General features: G+C 41.3%; 2 protein-coding genes across 2 annotated transcripts in view; one reads left to right on the top strand and one right to left on the bottom strand.

Annotated features, from left to right (window-relative positions):
• The first annotated feature begins 244 nt into the window (after positions 1 to 244).
• LOC141153312 (cytochrome P450 2A13-like) lies at positions 245 to 13,389 on the top strand. Its single transcript, XM_073638028.1, has 9 exons — positions 245 to 478; positions 1,291 to 1,453; positions 7,710 to 7,859; positions 8,240 to 8,400; positions 9,530 to 9,706; positions 9,903 to 10,044; positions 11,043 to 11,230; positions 12,256 to 12,397; positions 12,984 to 13,389. Exons 1-9 carry the CDS (start codon positions 299 to 301, stop codon positions 13,166 to 13,168), a joined length of 1,488 nt encoding a protein of 495 aa, XP_073494129.1. The 5' UTR covers positions 245 to 298; the 3' UTR covers positions 13,169 to 13,389.
• Positions 13,390 to 15,802: 2,413 nt separating this feature from the next.
• LOC141155153 (superkiller complex protein 2-like) overlaps positions 15,803 to 19,746 on the bottom strand; it is a 44,525-nt gene continuing 40,581 nt past the window's right edge. Inside the window, exons 29-31 of the mRNA XM_073641840.1 lie at positions 16,568 to 16,708; positions 16,180 to 16,394; positions 15,803 to 16,080 (exon numbers count right to left, since the gene is read on the bottom strand). Coding sequence (XP_073497941.1) covers positions 16,194 to 16,394; positions 16,568 to 16,708 — 342 coding nt within the window. The 3' untranslated portion in view covers positions 15,803 to 16,080; positions 16,180 to 16,193. The remainder of the gene's footprint in view (positions 16,081 to 16,179; positions 16,395 to 16,567; positions 16,709 to 19,746) is intronic.

Raw genomic sequence — 19,746 nt, 5'->3', positions numbered from 1 at the left:
TGCTGCCGATTTTTACATCGGCGTAAACGATCTATTGACCCCATTTACAAGAGTTTCGCTTATTTTTTGGCAACATATTTAGACGAGTCAATTATAGGTTAATGTAAATGTGACATTGTACGTTCTGTCTCCATTATCTGGAGATAATCTGGGTAATTATTATACGTTTTACAACCTATTATGCAGCACAGCTGTAATTCTGCACCGCACGCCCTCCTGTCCTTGGTAATGACGAGTTGGAACGCTGCCCTGACCCTATATAAACACACAGGACACAATGCAGCCCGAGCTGTAAGGGATGGCGCTGAGTATCGCAGCCACGCTTCTCCTGGCCACCGGAGTCACTCTCCTTATTTATCTCATTAAATGGTGGGGTAGGGTCACACAGAAGGACCTCCCCCCAGGACCCACACCTCTGCCCGGCGTGGGGAATATCCATCAAATCAGCACCACAGAACTACCACGCTCATTAGTTAAGGTAAGAGCACATACTTTATGACAGTCGGTGTCACTTACTCAGTGGCTTGTTGTAGTTTCAATACAATCAGTGTTTTATCAGCAGGAGATTATCACTGCAGGACTAGGTGTCACATGCGCAGCAGTCAGGATATTCTGTGTAGCCCCACCCAAAACACTGATTGGCAGATTGCTGTGTACTCAAACCAATCAGTGGTGTGGGTGGGGTTATACACAGTTTAGCATTCAGAGCACTGCTACATCTAGAGCAGAGAAAACAGGGATTCTATCAAAACTACAGCAAACAGCCCAGTAAGAGATACATCACTGGAATGAAGTTCTCTGTCCCTACATCATGCTGCTCTCAGATTCCATAGCAAACACCTCCCTTTATGTAGAGTGTACACAGGCCAATCAGTGGTGTGGGCGGGGTTATGCTTAGTTTAGCATTCAGAGCACTGCTACCTTTACAACAGAGAAAACAGGGATTCTATCAAAACCCAGCAGCCCAGTAAGAGAAACATCGCTGGAATCAGGGTCTCTGTCCCTACATCATGCTGCTCTCAGATTCCATAGCAAAAACCTCCCTTTAATAGACTAAGATGAGACATCCAAGAAGAAGCTCTCCTTTCTGAATAAAACAGGGGAGTGCAGCAATAGATCCCTGTGTATCTGTATATAATACAGTCGTGTGCAATAATCACATTGTGAGATCCAGAAAATATTTCCCAAGCGTCTGGGTAAAACGTCCTCGCAGTGGACGGGATGCGGATGTGTAACACACTCGTGTGAACTTGGCCCAAGTGTTACATACCTCATTTTTTTCTTTTCTAGCTGAGCGAGACATACGGACCCGTCTATACCATCTACTTAGCAAACCTCCGGACAATAGTGCTGATCGGGTACGATGCTGTGAGGGAAGCGCTGGTGGACTGCAGCGAAGCCTTCAGTGACCGCGGAGACACCGGAGCAGGGGAATTTTTTTCTAAAAACTTTGGTAAATCGTAAAGTGAATATTTAATCTGAAAATGTCTAACTCACACTTTTACTGTTCAATTTGTTTTCTGCTATCAGTAATTGTACAGGAGGAGGAGGTGAGCTGTGATATCTATTGTGAATGGTGGGTCCTGTGTTATCTACTGTATATAGAGGTGTTATCAGTCATTGTACAGGAGGAGGAGGTGAGCTGTGACATAACCTATTGTGAATGGTGGATACTGTGTTGTCTACTGTATATAGAGGTGTTATCAGTCATTGTACAGGAGGAGGAGGTGAGCTGTGACCTCACCTATTGTAAATGGTGGATCCTGAGTTATCTACTGTATATAGAGGTGTTATCAGTCATTGTACAGGAGGAGGTGAGCTGTGACCTCACCTATTGTGAATGGTGGATCTTGTGTTATCTACTGTATATAGAGGTGTTATCAGTCATTGTACAGGAGGAGGAGGAGGTGAGCTGTGATATCACCTATTGTGAATGGTGGATCCTGTGTTATCTACTGTATATAGAGGTGTTATCAGTCATTGTACAGGAGGAGGAGGTGAGCTGTGATATCACCTATTGTGAATGGTGGATCCTGTGTTATCTACGGTATATAGAGGTGTTATCAGTCATTGTACAGGAGGGGGAGGAGGTGAGCTGTGATATTACCTATTGTGAATGGTGGATCCTGTGTTATCTACTGTATATGGAGGTGTTATCAGTCATTGTACTGGAGGAGGAGGAGGTGAGCTGTGATATCACCTATTGTGAATGGTGGACCCTGTGTTATCTACTGTATATAGAGGTGTTATCAGTCATTGTACAGGAGGAGGAGGTGAGCTGTGACCTCACCTATTGTAAATGGTGGATCCTGTGTTATCTACTGTATATAGAGGTGTTATCAGTCATTGTACAGGAGGAGGAGGTGAGCTGTGACCTCACCTATTGTGAATGGTGGATCCTGTGTTATCTACTGTATATAGAGGTGTTATCAGTCATTGTACAGGAGGAGGAGGAGGTGAGCTGTGACTTCACCTATTGTGAATGGTGGATCCTGTATTATCTACTCTGTATAGAGGGGTTATCAGTCATTGTACAGGAGGAGGAGGTGAGCTGTGACCTCACCTATTGTGAATGGTGGATCCTGTGTTATCTACTGTATATAGAGGAGTTATCAGTCATTGTACAGGAGGAGGAGGAGGTGAGCTGTGATATCACATTTTGTGAATGGTGGATCCTGTTATCTACTGTATATAGAGGTGTTATCAGTCATTGTACAGGAGGAGGAGGTGAGCTGTGACATCACCTATTGTGAATGGTGGATCCTGTGTTATCTACTGTATATAGAGGTGTTATCAGTCATTGTACAGGAGGAGGAGGAGGTGAGCTGTGATATCACCTATTGTGAATGGTGGATCCTGTGTTATCTACTGTATATAGAGGTGTTATCAGTCATTGTACAGGAGGAGGAGGTGAGCTGTGACCTCACCTATTGTAAATGGTGGATCCTGTGTTATCTACTGTATATAGAGGTGTTATCAGTCATTGTACAGGAGGATGAAGAGGTGAGCTGTGATATTACCTATTGTGAATGGTGGATCCTGTGTTATCTACTGTATATAGAGGTGTTATCAGTCATTGTACCGGAGGAGGAGGAGGTGAGCTGTCATATCACCTATTGTGAATGGTGGACCCTGTGTTATCTACTGTATATAGAGGTGTTATCAGTCATTGTAGAGGAGGAGGAGGTGAGCTGTGACCTCACCTATTGTAAATGGTGGATCCTGTGTTATCTACTGTATATAGAGGTGTTATCAGTCATTGTACAGGAGGAGGAGGTGAGCTGTGACCTCACCTATTGTGAATGGTGGATCCTGTGTTATCTACTGTATATAGAGGTGTTATCAGTCAATGTACAGGAGGAGGAGGAGGTGAGCTGTGGGTTCACCTATTGTGAATGGTGGATCCTGTGTTATCTACTCTATATAGAGGGGTTATCAGTCATTGTACAGGAGGAGGAGGTGAGCTGTGACCTCACCTATTGTGAATGGTGGATCCTGTGTTATCTACTGTATATAGAGGTGTTATCAGTCATTGTACAGGAGGAGGAGATGAGCTGTGACTTCACCTTTTGTGAATGGTGGATCCTGTGTTATCTACTGTATACAGAGGTGTTATCAGTCATTGTACAGGAGGAGGAGGTGAGCTGTGACATCATCTATTGTGAATGGTGGATCCTGTGTTATCTACTGTATATAGAGGTATTATCAGTCATTGTACAGGAGGACGAGGTGAGCTGTGACTTCACCCATTGTGAATGGTGGATCCTGTGTTATCTACTCTATATAGAGGGGTTATCAGTCATTGTACAGGAGGAGGAGGTGAGCTGTGACATCACCTATTGTGAATGGTGGATCCTGTGTTATCTACTGTATATAGAGGTGTTATCAGTCATTGTACAGGAGGAGGAAGAGGTGAGCTGTGATATTACCTATTGTGAATGGTGGATCCTGTGTTATCTACTGTATATAGAGGTGTTATCAGTCATTGTACCGGAGGAGGAGGAGGTGAGCTGTCATATCACCTATTGTGAATGGTGGACCCTGTGTTATCTACTGTATATAGAGGTGTTATCAGTCATTGTACAGGAGGAGGAGGTGAGCTGTGACCTCACCTATTGTAAATGGTGGATCCTGTGTTATCTACTGTATATAAAGGTGTTATCAGTCATTGTACAGGAGGAGGAGGTGAGCTGTGACCTCACCTATTGTGAATGGTGGATCCTGTGTTATCTACTGTATATAGAGGAGTTATCAGTCATTGTACAGGAGGAGGAGGAGGTGAGATGTGACTTCACCTATTGTGAATGGTGGATCCTGTGTTATCTACTCTATATAGAGGGGTTATCAGTCATTGTACAGGAGGAGGAGGTGAGCTGTGACCTCACCTATTGTGAATGGTGGATCCTGTGTTATCTACTGTATACAGAGGTGTTATCAGTCATTGTACAGGAGGAGGAGGTGAGCTGTGACATCATCTATTGTGAATGGTGGATCCTGTGTTATCTACTGTATATAGAGAGGTATTATCAGTCATTGTACAGGAGGACGAGGTGAGCTGTGACTTCACCCATTGTGAATGGTGGATCCTGTGTTATCTACTCTATATAGAGGGGTTATCAGTCATTGTACAGGAGGAGGAGGTGAGCTGTGACATCACCTATTGTGATTGGTGGATCCTGTGTTATCTACTGTATATAGAGGGGTTATCAGTCATTGTACAGGAGGAGGAGGTGAGCTGTGACTTCACCTATTGTGAATGGTGGATCCTGTGTTATCTACTGTATATAGAGGTATTATCAGTCATTGTACAGGAGGAGGAGGTGAGCTGTGACTTCACCTATTGTGAATGGTGGATCCTGTGTTATCTACTCTATATATAGGGGTTATCAGTCATTGTACAGGAGGAGGAGGTGAGCTGTGACATCACCTATTGTGAATGGTGGATCCTGTGTTATCTACTGTATATAGAGGTGTTATCAGTCATTGTACAGGAGGGGGAGGTGAGCGGTGACATCTCTTATTGTGAATGGTGGATCCTGTGTTATCTACTTTATATAGAGGTGTTATCAGTCATTGTACAGGAGGAGGAAGAGGTGAGCTGTGATATCACCTATTGTGAATGGTGGATCCTGTGTTATCTACTGTATATAGAGGTGTTATCAGTCATTGTACCGGAGGAGGAGGAGGTGAGCTGTGACATTACCTATTGTGATTGGTGGACCCTGTGTTATCTACTGTATATAGAGGTGTTATCAGTCATTGTACAGGAGGAGGAGGTGAGCTGTGACCTCACCTATTGTAAATGGTCGATCCTGTGTTATCTACTGTATATAGAGGTGTTATCAGTCATTGTACAGGAGGAGGAAGAGGTGAGCTGTGATATTACCTATTGTGAATGGTGGATCCTGTGTTATCTACTGTATATAGAGGTGTTATCAGTCATTGTACCGGAGGATGAGGAGGTGAGCTGTCATATCACCTATTGTGAATGGTGGACCCTGTGTTATCTACTGTATATAGTGGTGTTATCAGTCATTGTACAGGAGGAGGAGGTGAGCTGTGACCTCACCTATTGTAAATGGTGGATCCTGTGTTATCTACTGTATATAGAGGTGTTATCAGTCATTGTACAGGAGGAGGAGGTGAGCTGTGACCTCACCTATTGTGAATGGTGGATCCTGTGTTATCTACTGTATATAGAGGTGTTATCAGTCATTGTACAGGAGGAGGAGGAGGTGAGCTGTGACTTCACCTATTGTGAATGGTGGATCCTGTGTTATCTACTCTATATAGAGGGGTTATCAGTCATTGTACAGGAGGAGGAGGTGAGCTGTGACCTTACCTATTGTGAATGGTGGATCCTGTGTTATCTACTGTATATAGAGGTGTTATCAGTCATTGTACAGGAGGAGGAGATGAGCTGTGACTTCACCTATTGTGAATGGTGGATCCTGTGTTATCTACTGTATACAGAGGTGTTATCAGTCATTGTACAGGAGGAGGAGGTGAGCTGTGACATCATCTATTGTGAATGGTGGATCCTGTGTTATCTACTGTATATAGAGGTATTATCAGTCATTGTTCAGGAGGACGAGGTGAGCTGTGACTTCACCCATTGTGAATGGTGGATCCTGTGTTATCTACTCTATATAGAGGGGTTATCAGTCATTGTACAGGAGGAGGAGGTGAGCTGTGACATCACCTATTGTGATTGGTGGATCCTGTGTTATCTACTGTATATAGAGGGGTTATCAGTCATTGTACAGGAGGAGGAGGTGAGCTGTGACTTCACCTATTGTGAATGGTGGATCCTGTGTTATCTACTGTATATAGAGGTATTATCAGTCATTGTACAGGAGGAGGAGGTGAGCTGTGACTTCACCTATTGTGAATGGTGGATCCTGTGTTATCTACTCTATATAGAGGGGTTATCAGTCATTGTACAGGAGGAGGAGGTGAGCTGTGACATCACCTATTGTGAATGGTGGATCCTGTGTTATCTACTGTATATAGAGGTGTTATCAGTCATTGTACAGGAGGGGGAGGTGAGCGGTGACATCACCTATTGTGAATGGTGGACCCTGTGTTATCTACTGTATATAGAGAGGTTATCAGTCATTATACAGGAGGAGGAGGTGAGATGTGACATCACCTATTGTGAATGGTGGATCCTGTGTTATCTACTGTATCTAGAGGTGTTATCAGTCATTGTACAGGAGGAGGAGATGAGCTGTGACATCACCTATTGTGAATGGTGGATCCTGTGTTATCTACTGTATATAGAGGTGTTAGCAGTCATTGTACAGGAGGAGGAGGAGGTGAGCTGTGACTTCACCTATTGTGAATGGTGGATCCTGTGTTATCTACTGTATATAGAGGTGTTATCAGTCATTGTACAGGAGGAGGAGGTGAGCTGTAACATCACCTATTGTAAATGGTGGATCCTGTTTTATTAGCTTTATATAGAGGTGTTATCAGTCATTGTATTCCGGTCTGTGTTGATAATGAGACTGTTGAAAAGTCTTCCTTAAAAATAACAAGATTTATGAGTCTAAATTGTATGAAAATTGCAAGATTTCTGCTTTTTATGCAAATTGTAATATGAAAATGAATAAATAAACTCTGTATTTAGCACAAATACTGAATTTATTCTTGAGGTCATTTTCTGATGATAAATTGTAATAGATGAATAGAATGATGATGAATGGGTCCCCTCGATGTGGATTACTGTATGATGCTGTATCCAGGCCGTGCTGTATATATGAACCACGTCTGGATGGTGCGGGAACAATGTGTGGATCTTTCCTGGCCGCGCTCCTCTCAGAGATGTGGACGCTCTGTGACCGGGATCGGAGGTTGGAAACACAAATTACTGTAGACATTTCGGAGCCGACTCTATAAATCCTGACCTTTCTCTCTCGCTACTACATTAGTGTTCACTATAGAAAGCAAAGACTTAATTACATAAAGCTGAAAAATACAAAACTTGAGTTTGCAGCTTTAAATGTGGTTGTCAGTGCCGCCACTTCCCTCCACGTTCAGTGCCGCCACTTCCCTCCACGTTCAGTGCCGCCACTTCCCTCCACATTCAGTGCCGCCACTTCCCTCCACATTCAGTGCCGCATCTAGACATGCCATTTTTGGAAGACAACACCCATGTTTTTTCTAAACCTAGACGCCCCCTTTTAACCCTTTGCTTGACCTTACAGGGGTCATTGCCAGCAGTGGAGAAAGATGGAAAATCCTTCGTCGGTTTTCACTGACAACTATGAGAAATTTTGGAATGGGAAAGAGAAGCATCGAAGAAAGAATCCAAGAAGAAGCGCGATGTCTCACCGAGAGATTCATGAAGGAGAAAGGTTGGTGCAATCTAAAAAATATGTTCTCAGGTCGCTCATACAGATATGACATGAAGGATCGGTCATGTTCGTATTCAACATGCCTGATCCTTCTTTTCCAAATGCTGACGATTGTATCACTGTCGCGCTGCCCCTATATACGGCCACCTGCAGAAATCCCCGCACTTACAGCCTCGTCTGCTATTATAAAATCTGATACAGTGTCTCTTTCAGTAGGAGATAACTGCTCTAACTGTAAAGAATCCTTTCCTATTAGCTGCCAGAATCGCCTTTCCTCCACACGTAATGAATCTCCCCCTTGGTCCTTTGTATTGACCAGACATATTTTCCCAATTTCTCTAGTGTATAGTTACTGACGGCCTCTTTCTATTTACTTGCAGACGCTCCTATTAACCCTTTATACGTAATGCGACAAGCTGTCTCCAATGTTATTTGCTCCGTCGTGTTCGGTGAAAGATTCGACTACGAAGATCAGAAATTCTCCACCCTTTTGTCGTATATTAATGATATTTTCCAGCTGATAAACACGCGCTCAGGGCAGGTAAATATCATAAAACGTGTATTCTAGAATCTATAGGGGTGTCGTGTAATTACCACAAAATTACAAAAAATAAAAGGGTTACGGCAAATTCTGCCCACATGACTTATGGTTGTCGGGGCACCTTGGCTCGAATCAGAAATGCCACAATAATTGAAGATGGGATCCACTGGGTAATCTATCCTACCGTTTAGTGTCTGCAGATGCTGCACACACAGGGGTTTAGCTGCAGGGAGTGCAGAGGTAACACCCCCCCCCCAATTCCTGGCAACCTACACTACCAAATACAAGTTAGTAAGAAGCAGGGGACAAATGAAAAGAAAAAAGTATAATGGGCGTCAGGATCTGACAACACAGGGTTTATTTGTAGTCTGTAGCCATGGAGATATAAAAGTCTGAATTCAAAGGGTAACTTCAAAATTCTGGAGCCTAAAGCAATTAAAAATGCCACTGTGCCATTTTAAAGGTTATCAGGTTTAAAGGGGATCTGTCAGCAACATAATGTAGGGGCCGAGACCCTGATTCCAGTGATATATCACTTACTTTTTGCGATTTCAATACAATCAGTGTTTTATGAGCAGATTATCACTGCAGGACTGGGTGTCTGGTGCTCCCTGGTCCAGCCCCGCCCCCAGCACTGATTGGCAGCTTTCTGCTTATGCACAGTGATGTGGGCGGAGTTATACACAGCTCAGCATTCCGAGAACTGCTAGATCTGCAGCAAGGAAAACTGTGATTCTATCACAACTGCTGCACCAAGTAAACTAAGTGATACATCGCTGGAATCAGGGTCTCAGCCTCTACATCATGCTGCTTTCAGATTACATAGCAAAAACCTGGTGACAGGCTCCCTTTAAATTAAACTTGGGTTGGGATGAAAATAGCAAAATCGGGCATACTCGCCAGCTGTCCCCCCTGTATATCTAGCACAGGCTGCACCACTGAGGCCAGTGATTGGCTGATAATGCACCTTTCCAGTTACCTGACCGCTGCAGCCGATCACAGTATAGGTGCACTGAAGCAATAAAAAAAAACAACAATTTTATAAAGGTGAATAATGAATAGAAATATGACGCGGGACCAAGAAAGTAATAGTAATGTTGTTTATTGTATTTCTTTTTTCCTTTATTAGCTGTTTAACATGCTCCCCACCGTAATGCCCTACATTCCCGGTCCTCATCAGAGGATCTTCAAAATTACAGAAAGCCTGAAACAATTTATCAATGAGATGATAAAGAGCCATCGAGCCTCCCTGGACGAGAACTGCCCCCGGGACTTCATAGACTGCTTCCTCATCAAGATGGAGGAGGTGAGATATTATTATCAGCCCTCCGAGGGTCGCACTCTGTATGTAGAGAACATCAGTAATCACTAAAATAAGTCGCTGACATCAAACCTTCCACTTCACTTTGACTCCTATCTGCTCTTAAAAAATTGCACGTTTTTGTCCATTATTGACATTTGCAAATTAATTTTGCATTCTAATTTTTTTTTTTTTTTTTTAGGAAAAAAAGAACCAAGGCACAGAATTTCATGACGAGAATCTACAGGCGACGATATTAGATTTATTCTTTGCTGGAACGGAGACGACTAGTTTGACGCTGAGATACGGTTTTCTTATACTCCTGAAATATCCTGAAATACAAGGTGATCATTTTAATGCCTGTTTGTATTATTTAACTTTTCATGTTGATCCGGACACGCAACGTAATAGCGACTGCAAAGCGGGATAAAAACTTTTTACATTTTTTTTTTTAAATTCTGCCTTTCCATTGAGGAGATATAATTGATCAAAGTATTTGGCACCTAATGAGTTAACTTTAGTCAAGTCAAAGTGGATGTTGTCACATAGCAACTCATACAGGACGTCCATGGCCCCCAGTGAAAGCTCTCTGATAATACAGGAAGTCCACACCCCCAGTGAAAGCTTTCTGATAATGTAGGAAGTCCACGCCCCCAGTGAAAGCTCTCTGATAATACAGGAAGCCCACACCCCCAGTGAAAGCTTTCTGATAATACATGAAGTCCCAGTGAAAGCTCTCTGATAATACAGGAAGTCCACTCCCCCAGTGAAAGCTCTCTGATAATACAGGAAGTCCACGCCCCCAGTGAAAGCACTCTGGTAACACCCACCTGGGACTTAACAAAAGTTAACTCATTCGGAGCCAAATACTTTGATGGCTAATATCTCCGCAACGGAGAGGCAAAATTTTAAAAAATCAAAAAAGGTTTTATTCTGCTCTTCAGCCACCATTACATCATGTGTCTAGTTCAATATGAAATGTTCCCTATTTAATATGCTCCTCATGTAGGATTGTAGCTGCAGAGGGCGCAGGAGTCGCAGTCTGAGTTGGTGAAAAGTTCTGCTACATTGGTCCTAAAAATAGGAAATAATAGATTAGTGGTCGTGTTCTTGTTGAAACTTTTTTTAATATCATTGGGGTTTTTTTGCTGAGAACAGAGAATATAGTTATTATAAATATCCCTAAATTATATCACGGGATGGAGCAATGTATTTTACCTTTGTTGAAGCTGTATTAGTTCTATTTTTTTCGTCCTGAGATGGCGACATTTTCCCCAGAATTAGTTTTTGGTTACGACCAGACTAAACAAATATGTCCTTTCTTCCATTTTATAAATTTCAGAAAAGATCCACAAAGAGATCGATAATGTAATAGGTAAAGATCGCTGTCCGTCCATAGAAGACAAGACTAAGATGCCGTATACAGAAGCCGTAATCCACGAGATCCAGAGGTTTGCCGACATCGTCCCGACAGGAGTGCCGCACGCTGTCAGCAAGGACACCACCTTCCGAGGATATCACATCCCTAAGGTGCGGTGTACTCGTCTTCTCTCGTCTTATCGACCACACCTGGCCGGTTCTTGCTGCTTGGCCTTGGGAAGATGTGGGGCTTAGCAGCTCGTGCACCACTGCTAATATTCAGTCTCAATCGCAAGTTTGACTTTGACTTTCTTCAACCATTTCTGTCTTTTAAGTTTATGAACTCAGGCGGACATTTAACTCTTACCCTACTCATATTTATACAGTAACTAGTGGTTGTCCCTCAGATACACCGGGGATATCCTATCTAAAAAAAGTTGTGCTGCTCTCTCAATATCTCGGGTCAATTCTTTCTATCAACTACCAAATAGATCTCATTCCTTTGAACTCCAAACTAGATCTAAATCCGATCAAGTTCCAACTAGATTTCACTCATATCTACTCCAAACTAGATCTCACTCATATCAACTACCAACTAGATCTCACCCCTATCAACTCTAAACTAGATCTCACAATCCGCTAGATCTCTCTCCTAGCAACTAGATCTCATTCCTATCAACTAGATCTCATTCCTATTACCTAACAACTAGATCTCACTATCAACTACCAACTAGATCTCATTCCTATCAACTACCAACTAGATCTCACTCCTATCAACTTACTAGATCTCACTCCTATCAAATGCAAACTAGATCTTACTCCTATCAATTACCAACTAGATCTCACTCCTATCAAATCCAAACTAGATCTTACTCCTATCATCTACCTACTTCCAACTAGATCTCATTCCTATTACCTAACAACTAGATCTCACTATCAACTACCAACTAGATCTCACTCCTATCAACTACCAACTAGATCTCATTCCTATTACCTAACAACTAGATCTCACTATCAACTACCAACTAGATCTCACTCCTATAAACTCCAAACTAGATCTCATTCCTATCAACTACCAACTAGATCTCATTCCTATCAACTACCAACTAGATCTCACTCCTATCAACTACAAGCTACATCTTACGTTTAACCCTTCAGGTTTCTACATCTACATATTTTATACATTACTTTTTCAGGGAAGCTTCGTGTTCCCAGTCCTGACTTCTGTCCTAAAAGACCCCAAACATTTCAAAAACCCCGAGGAGTTTGATCCTGGACACTTCCTTAATGAGAAAGGCGGCTTTAAGAAAAGTGATGGATTTATGCCATTCTCTACAGGTAAGAGATTATTATATTATTACGGCAAAAAAAATATCTGTAAACTATGACTGAAAGTTAACCAGGGTTAGAATATGACAAAACACTATTTTATATGGTTGGTATACGGGCTGGGATTAGGAAGACCAGAAACATCACTTGATTTTGGGAGTCAGTTGTTTTTGTTCTTACAAATATTCTATATCAATAGATGTAACAACCATCACATGAAACAAGGATGAGGCAGGTGTAACTTCCCCGGTCAGTCCTTTTATTTCCAGGGGGGATAAGCCTCTGCCAGTGATGTTTGGCAGCTGCTTTCTTCTCTTTCGCCATTGAAAACACTTGAACGCTCAGCTGAGCCTGGCTGTATGGGGGATGGGGGATTTCTGGCGTGAGGTGCTGTGGTACCACGTCCCCGTCCCGTCCCAGCTCTGACCACTTTGGCGGAGCTGGTAGAAACTAGTGTGAAAACGCCAAAAGTTGCAAACTGTTTGTGCAACTCCCAAAATTGCGCAAAAAATTTGCAACTTTTCAAAGCAATTTGCACCAGAAAACAATGGTTACTCTTATAAGTTTTGCTTGGACTTCTTATCTGTTTTCTCAGGCAAACGCATGTGTATGGGAGAAGGCCTGGCTCGCATGGAGCTCTTCCTCTTCCTAACCACCATACTGCAGAAATTCACCCTAGAGCCGACTGTAGACAGGAAGAATCTGAGCATAAAACCCGAGCCCAAAACCAACGCTTCCAGACCGCAGAACTACCAGATGAACGTCGTCCCTCGTTTCTGAGCGGAAGACGAACTTCCTCCAAAATGGAAACCTAGAAGTTCCAGAACTTACCATATATGACGGCCGCTCTAATGGTTGAAGGACATCAACTGATAAAACAATACATAGACTCGTGCGCACAAACAAAATCATGGATATTTTTTCATTTTATTTTTAGTATTTCCGTGCCACAATAATAATGTACAGAATAGAATCAGAATTTTATACATTCGTAATTATTTTATGTTAATAAAAATATCGGACTGTGACGTGTCTATTGTACCCGATGACGTACAGATTTTTTTTTTGTGTTTTTTACGATTCTTTTATTGAGGTTCGTGTTAAATCTGTGCATTTCGCCTGGAATAATGGTAGACACCACAACGTATCCAAATATAGTCAATTAGGTTCATAGATCCCGTGTTGGATCTACACCATCATTTAATTGGTTGTTTAGCTCCTATAATGGAGTCGTATAATGCCATTAATAATTCAGAACAGCCTCACTTTGCTTCTTGTAAAAAAATCAAAATGTTCTTTACTCGCTCTACCTGGGTCCAGCGCGGAGTCGCCACCATTGCCTCCAGTGTCTGCAGCACTAATGTCACATCAACAGCGCTGCAGGAAATCAGTGAGCTCAGTGGCTCTGAGTGGCTGCAGCGCCTTCGATGTGACGTCAGCACTGCATACACCAAGATCAGCAGCGGAGTCAAAATTACACCTGGGAAGAAAGACTAAAGCAGTTTTTTATTTCTGGAAAGGGGATGGAAAACCCCTTTAATTTTAGGCAGGGTTAGAACAAGGAGTTTGTAGTGGTAGAGCTTAATGTATTTCTACCTTGCGCTGGGGAGAAAGGGGCGATATATAATGACCCTTCCCCCTAAAACTTTTGCTAGCTAAAAAGTATCTTCTCTTTGAGCACCCATGTCAAATAAACAGACAGGTGTCCCTTCCGGTCCACAATAATCTACCATCGAATGTAGCCATGATTGTTACGACAGTCAAAAAAAAAAAGAATACAAACCATCCAGAACTCCATTAACCAACTTCATTTTTTAGATACGCGACCAACACCTACGCAAAAGACCATGGTGTGGGGCCATCAGGCACATAGTAGAATAGTCTACGTCTCCATGAGCACCATGATTTTTGTAGATAACATTTGGAAGCATTGGAATATTTTCTGTAAAACGGCTCCTGCCAATAGATTGGTGGAAGTCCAGGATGACCCCCCTCCTTGAGAGTCTTCGAAGAACCTGGCAGTACTTATTCTATTTGTGCTCTTCTTTGCTTCAAGCGAAGGAGACTCCGCTGTCGGCCAATATGCCGGCAAATGCCACATCTTAGTTTTTGTGTTCACAAAAACATTACATGCAACTAAAGTTCTGTGAAGCCATCAGTTCAAAAACGTAACCTCAGACAGACTTGGCCACTACATCAGCTCCCAGAGGAACCTTGGCCTTCACCATTTAGCCTCTATACAGGGATCTAGACATTCTACAGGGACACCTGGGTTGTACCCATGGAGTAGCTGCTGGCCAGAGGAGCGATGCTCAAACAACAGTAGTCAAGGTAGCTGGGTCAGAAACTGAAGGTACAGAATCAGGAGACAAAACTATAGTCAGGAAAATCACTGGGTTCAGGTGCCAGAAGTCAAAATAAGGTCAGACAAGACAAGGTCTGAACCAGGAGGAAAAATCACAGAGATGGACATAGCTAGAGTCACAATTCAAGATTAGGATAACAGGAGAATATTACCAGAATTCAATAATAATACCAATAAACCAAAGTTACCAGTGTGAGACATGTTGATCTGGAGAGAAGACCGCCAGTCATTATATGTCTCATACCCTCTAGAGGTGAATTCTCGGGGAGATCTATGTGCGGCCCATAGATCATAACAGCTCATTTACATATTGAAAAAAATGTGTATTTCTCTGGAATAAGACATCGGATCGCAGATTATTAAGGTATTTTGTATGACCTATATGCCCCTATAGACGATTAGGATGGATGATCCTATCGACAGATTCCCATTAAGTCCCACTCTTAGCTCATGGGGGAGATGGCCAGCCTAGAGACATACTATCAACAAGGACTGGTGTATTATGGTCCACATATACCCATCTAACCAAATTCACATAGTGAAGATCACAACTTTATGAAAAGTTCAGAACGTCTCCTTACTGAAAACTCATTAAAAGTGAATAAATATCTGTTAGATTATGAAAAGGAATTATTCTCGAGATTTGCCATGGCTCAGAGTGCTACCACTGACAGTGCCTCTATCTCCATTGCCCACAGAGCCAGAAACACAGCTTGGCATTACAATCGTATTCTTCATCTTCTCCGGGCCCATGTCATACAAGTACAAAGTCTGACTGTGTAGCTCTTATGGTGGAGGAGGTGGACTGAGCAGAAGACTGCATCCAGCTGATGGTGTCGCTGTCAGAGGCTACATCATCTTGCAGTGATTGAGATGAATGATGTGACAGATATTCCATTACACCCTTTGCTTCCTCCCAACTAAGATGTTTGCCAGTAGATAAGGAGGTCCAGTGTGATGTGTGTTTGGTACTATTGCTGGGATTGTGGCTGCTGCTAGCAGTACTTACATTTTTTTTCCAAAAGAAAAAAACAAAACGAGACAAAATGTGACCATAAATTGTTTTATTTCATGTACTGCTGTAATTTACAGCAATAAGGTTTAGGGTGTCACGGCCCCAGGTTTCTCTATGAGCCACAGTCCACGTGAGGAAGAGCAGACGCCAGCCCCCAAATACTGTCCCGGGGCAGACCTCATAGAGGTTAATGACAGCCCCAAACCACAGAAGTCACAGCGCCGGAGGTCTGGTCAGTATGAGGTCTTACTGGATACGCTGTCACGACGATGGCCATTTAGTGGGTCTTCAGTTTTGGAAGCATCTGACCCCCTACATGAAAAAAAAGTAAAAATCGGGCAATGTTAGGAAAAATGAACAACCCCTTTAAGGACACCTCTCCCTCTCCGCGAGAATAGATTTAACAGTGACCTCATGGTGTATGATCACTGTGTGTACAGGCTGGCAGCAAAGACTATATCCCTCTTGATAAGCTGTGAAGCGGCTTCCATTTTGGCGCAGAGCGTGGCGTCTCCGACCAGTCGAGCAGCGGAGCGCACGTCCCGGCAAGCTTCATCCAGACGCTGAACACACCGCACGATGAGGCCCTCCTGGATGTCTGTGAGCGTCATAATCTCAGAGAAAGGCTGGAAAGGAGATACAAGGAACATAGTACATCTGTACGAGAAGGTTCCTATTCACTGACAGCAAGCAGAGATCTTTACAATGACCCGGAGTAAAAGTATAGTAAGTAAGAAGCCTGCAGATATGTTATACAATGACTGCTCAATATGACGTCTGCTGAAGAGTCGCTCATTACCATGCCACGAGCCCATTCATAGACCACCTCCGTCAGACCAAACTTGTATTGTGCAACAAAATCTTCCACTGACTCCTTCAGACCGCACTCCCGCTGAATCAACGCCAAACGTTCCGCCAACTCCCGCACCTTCTTCACACCCTGCGGGTAAGAGCAGAAAGGGGTCAGATGTCCCATGTGTGCGGGTTCTCAGGTATATTATTCCACTCTCAGTATTTTTACACCGGTCATGGTCCAGCTCTATGGGTTCTGTTACCCTTTGGTTACTGACCATATATATAATTAAAGTTTGATAGGACCGCCTTGCACTTACTTCACTTGTGCATATTAAGTGGTGAATGGAGCACAATGTATATCCCATGTTGCATTTGCAGCATCAATGTACCATGGTGAAATTTAGTCCAGTGTCTCTACGCTTGTATTTTATAGTGAGACATTATGTGTTTATTATAGATCCGTGTATGCACTTTTTCTTTAGTGCCACCAAGAACCTATTGATTTTTGTAATAAAGTTTTTTTAGTCTAACACAATGTTTGGCTAATTCTTCATTTATTTTTGCATTATGACCTGTATGTTCGATTTGTTTGTTTGGGGTCATAGTTATATTCTTGTACATAGCGGCAGTATTATAGTAGTTATATTCTTGTATATAGGAGCAGTATTATAGAAGTTATATTCTTGTACATAGGAGCAGTATTATAGTAGTTATATTCTTGTACATAGGGGGCAGTATTATAGTAGTTATATTCCTGTACATAGGAGCAGTATTATAGTAGTTATAATCTTGTATATAGGGGCAGTATTATAGTAGTTATATTCTTGTACATAGGAGCAGTATTATAGTAGTTATATTCATGTACATAGGGAGCAGTATTATAGTAGTTATATTCTTGTACATAGGAGCAGTATTATAGTAGTTATATTCTTGTACATAGGAGCAGTATTATAGTAGTAATATTCTTGTACATAGGAGCAGTATTATAGTAGTTATATTCATGTACATAGGGAGCAGTATTATAGTAGTTATATTCTTGTACATAGGAGCAGTATTATAGTAGTTATATTCTTGTACATAGGAGCAGTATTATAGTAGTTATATTCTTGTATATAGGAGCAGTATTATAGTAGTTATATTCTTGTACATAGGGGGCAGTATTATAGTAGTTATATTCTTGTACATAGGGGCAGTATTATAGTAGTTATATTCTTGTACATAGGAGCAGTATTATAGTAGTTATATTCTTGTATATAGGAGCAGTATTATAGTAGTTATATTCTTGTACATAGGAGCAGTATTATAGTAGTAATATTCTTGTACATAGGAGCAGTATTATAGTAGTTATATTCTTGTACATAGGGTGCAGTATTATAGTAGTTATATTCTTGTACATAGGGGGCAGTATTATAGTAGTTATATTCTTGTACATAGGAGCAGTATTATAGTAGTTATATTCTTGTACATAGGAGCAGTATTATAGTAGTAATATTCTTGTACATAGGAGCAGTATTATAGTAGTTATATTCATGTACATAGGGAGCAGTATTATAGTAGTTATATTCTTGTACATAGGAGCAGTATTATAGTAGTAATATTCTTGTACATAGGAGCAGTATTATAGTAGTTATATTCTTGTACATAGGGGGCAGTATTATAGTAATTATATTCTTGTACATAGGAGCAGTATTATAGTAGTTATATTCTTGTACATAGGAGCAGTATTATAGTAGTTATATTCTTGTACATAGGAGCAGTATTATAGTAGTTATATTCTTGTACATAGGGAGCAGTATTATAGTAGTTATATTCTTGTATATAGGAGCAGTATTATAGTAGTTATATTCTTGTACATAGGGGGCAGTATTATAGTAGTTATATTCTTGTACATAGGATCAGTATTATAGTAGTTATATTCTTGTACATAGAGGCAGTATTATAGTAGTTATATTCTTGTACATAGGAGCAGTATTATAGTAGTTATATTCTTGTACATAGGAGCAGTATTATAGTAGTTATATTCTTGTACATAGGAGCAGTATTATAGTAGTTATATTCTTGTACATAGGGAGCAGTATTATAGTAGTTATATTCTTGTATATAGGAGCAGTATTATAGTACTTATATTCTTGCACATAGGGGGCAGTATTATAGTAGTTATATTCTTTTACATAGGATCAGTATTATAGTAGTTATATTCTTGTACATAGGGGGCAGTATTATAGTAGTTATATTCCTGTACATAGGGGGCAGTATTATAGTAGTTATATTCCTGTACATAGGGGGCAGTATTATAGTAGTTATATTCTTGTACATAGGAGCAGTATTATAGTAGTTATATTCTTGTACATAGGAGCAGTATTATAGTAGTAATATTCTTGTGCATAGGGGCCAGTATTAGAGTAGTTATATTCTTGTACATAGGAGCAGTATTATAGTAGTTATATTCTTGTACATAGGGGCAGTATTATAGTAGTTATATTCTTGTACATAGGAGCAGTATTATAGTAGTTATATTCTTGTACATATGGAGCAGTATTATAGTAGTTATATTCCTGTACATAGGGAGCAGTATTATAGTAGTTATATTCCTGTACATAGGGGCAGTATTATAGTGGTTATATTCTTGTACATAGGAGCAGTATTATAGTAGTTATATTCCTGTACGTAGGGAGCAGTATTAAAGTAGTTATATTCTTGCACATAGGGGCAGTATTATATTAGTTACATTCTTGTGCATAGGGGGCAGTATTAGAGTAGTTATATTCTTGTACATAGGAGCAGTATTATAGTGGTTATATTCTTTTATATAGGAGGCAGTATTATAGTAATTATATTCTTGTACATAGGGGACAGTATTATAGTAGTTATATTCTTGTACATAGGGGCAGTATTATAGTAGTTATATTCTTGTACATAGGGGCAGTATTATAGTAGTTATATTCTTGTACATAGGGGCAGTATTATAGTAGTTATATTCTTGTACATAGGAGCAGTATTATAGTAGTTATATTCTTGTACATAGGGGGCAGTATTATAGTAGTTATAGATCCTAGTTACTTACGGGTAACGGGATTTTACAGAGCCCATGACAGCACCACCTGAGAGAGGGTATCCGCCCACCAAGGACAGGAACCTACTGAATAAAAAGGCGGTACCTCTCCTCCGCATCAGTTTTGTTTC

This window comes from Phyllobates terribilis, unplaced genomic scaffold (genome assembly GCF_046119375.1).
Source record: "Phyllobates terribilis strain yellow unplaced genomic scaffold, ASM4611937v1 Scaffold_7__3_contigs__length_470593459, whole genome shotgun sequence".
NCBI classification, from domain to species: domain Eukaryota; kingdom Metazoa; phylum Chordata; class Amphibia; order Anura; family Dendrobatidae; genus Phyllobates; species Phyllobates terribilis.
Note: the sequence above shows the minus strand (reverse complement) of the source record. Positions and strands in the feature narration are given on the sequence as shown.

What these genes read in the sequence shown, in the direction of transcription:
- LOC141153312 (XM_073638028.1), top strand. Translation starts at nt 299, where the DNA reads ATGGCGCTGAGTATCGCAGCCACGCTTCTCCTGGCCACCGGAGTCACT. An exon ending in TACCACGCTCATTAGTTAAG is followed by an intron (nt 479 to 1,290) that starts GTAAGAGCACAT and finishes TTTCTTTTCTAG; the next exon opens with CTGAGCGAGACATACGGACC. An exon ending in ATTTTTTTCTAAAAACTTTG is followed by an intron (nt 1,454 to 7,709) that starts GTAAATCGTAAA and finishes TTGACCTTACAG; the next exon opens with GGGTCATTGCCAGCAGTGGA.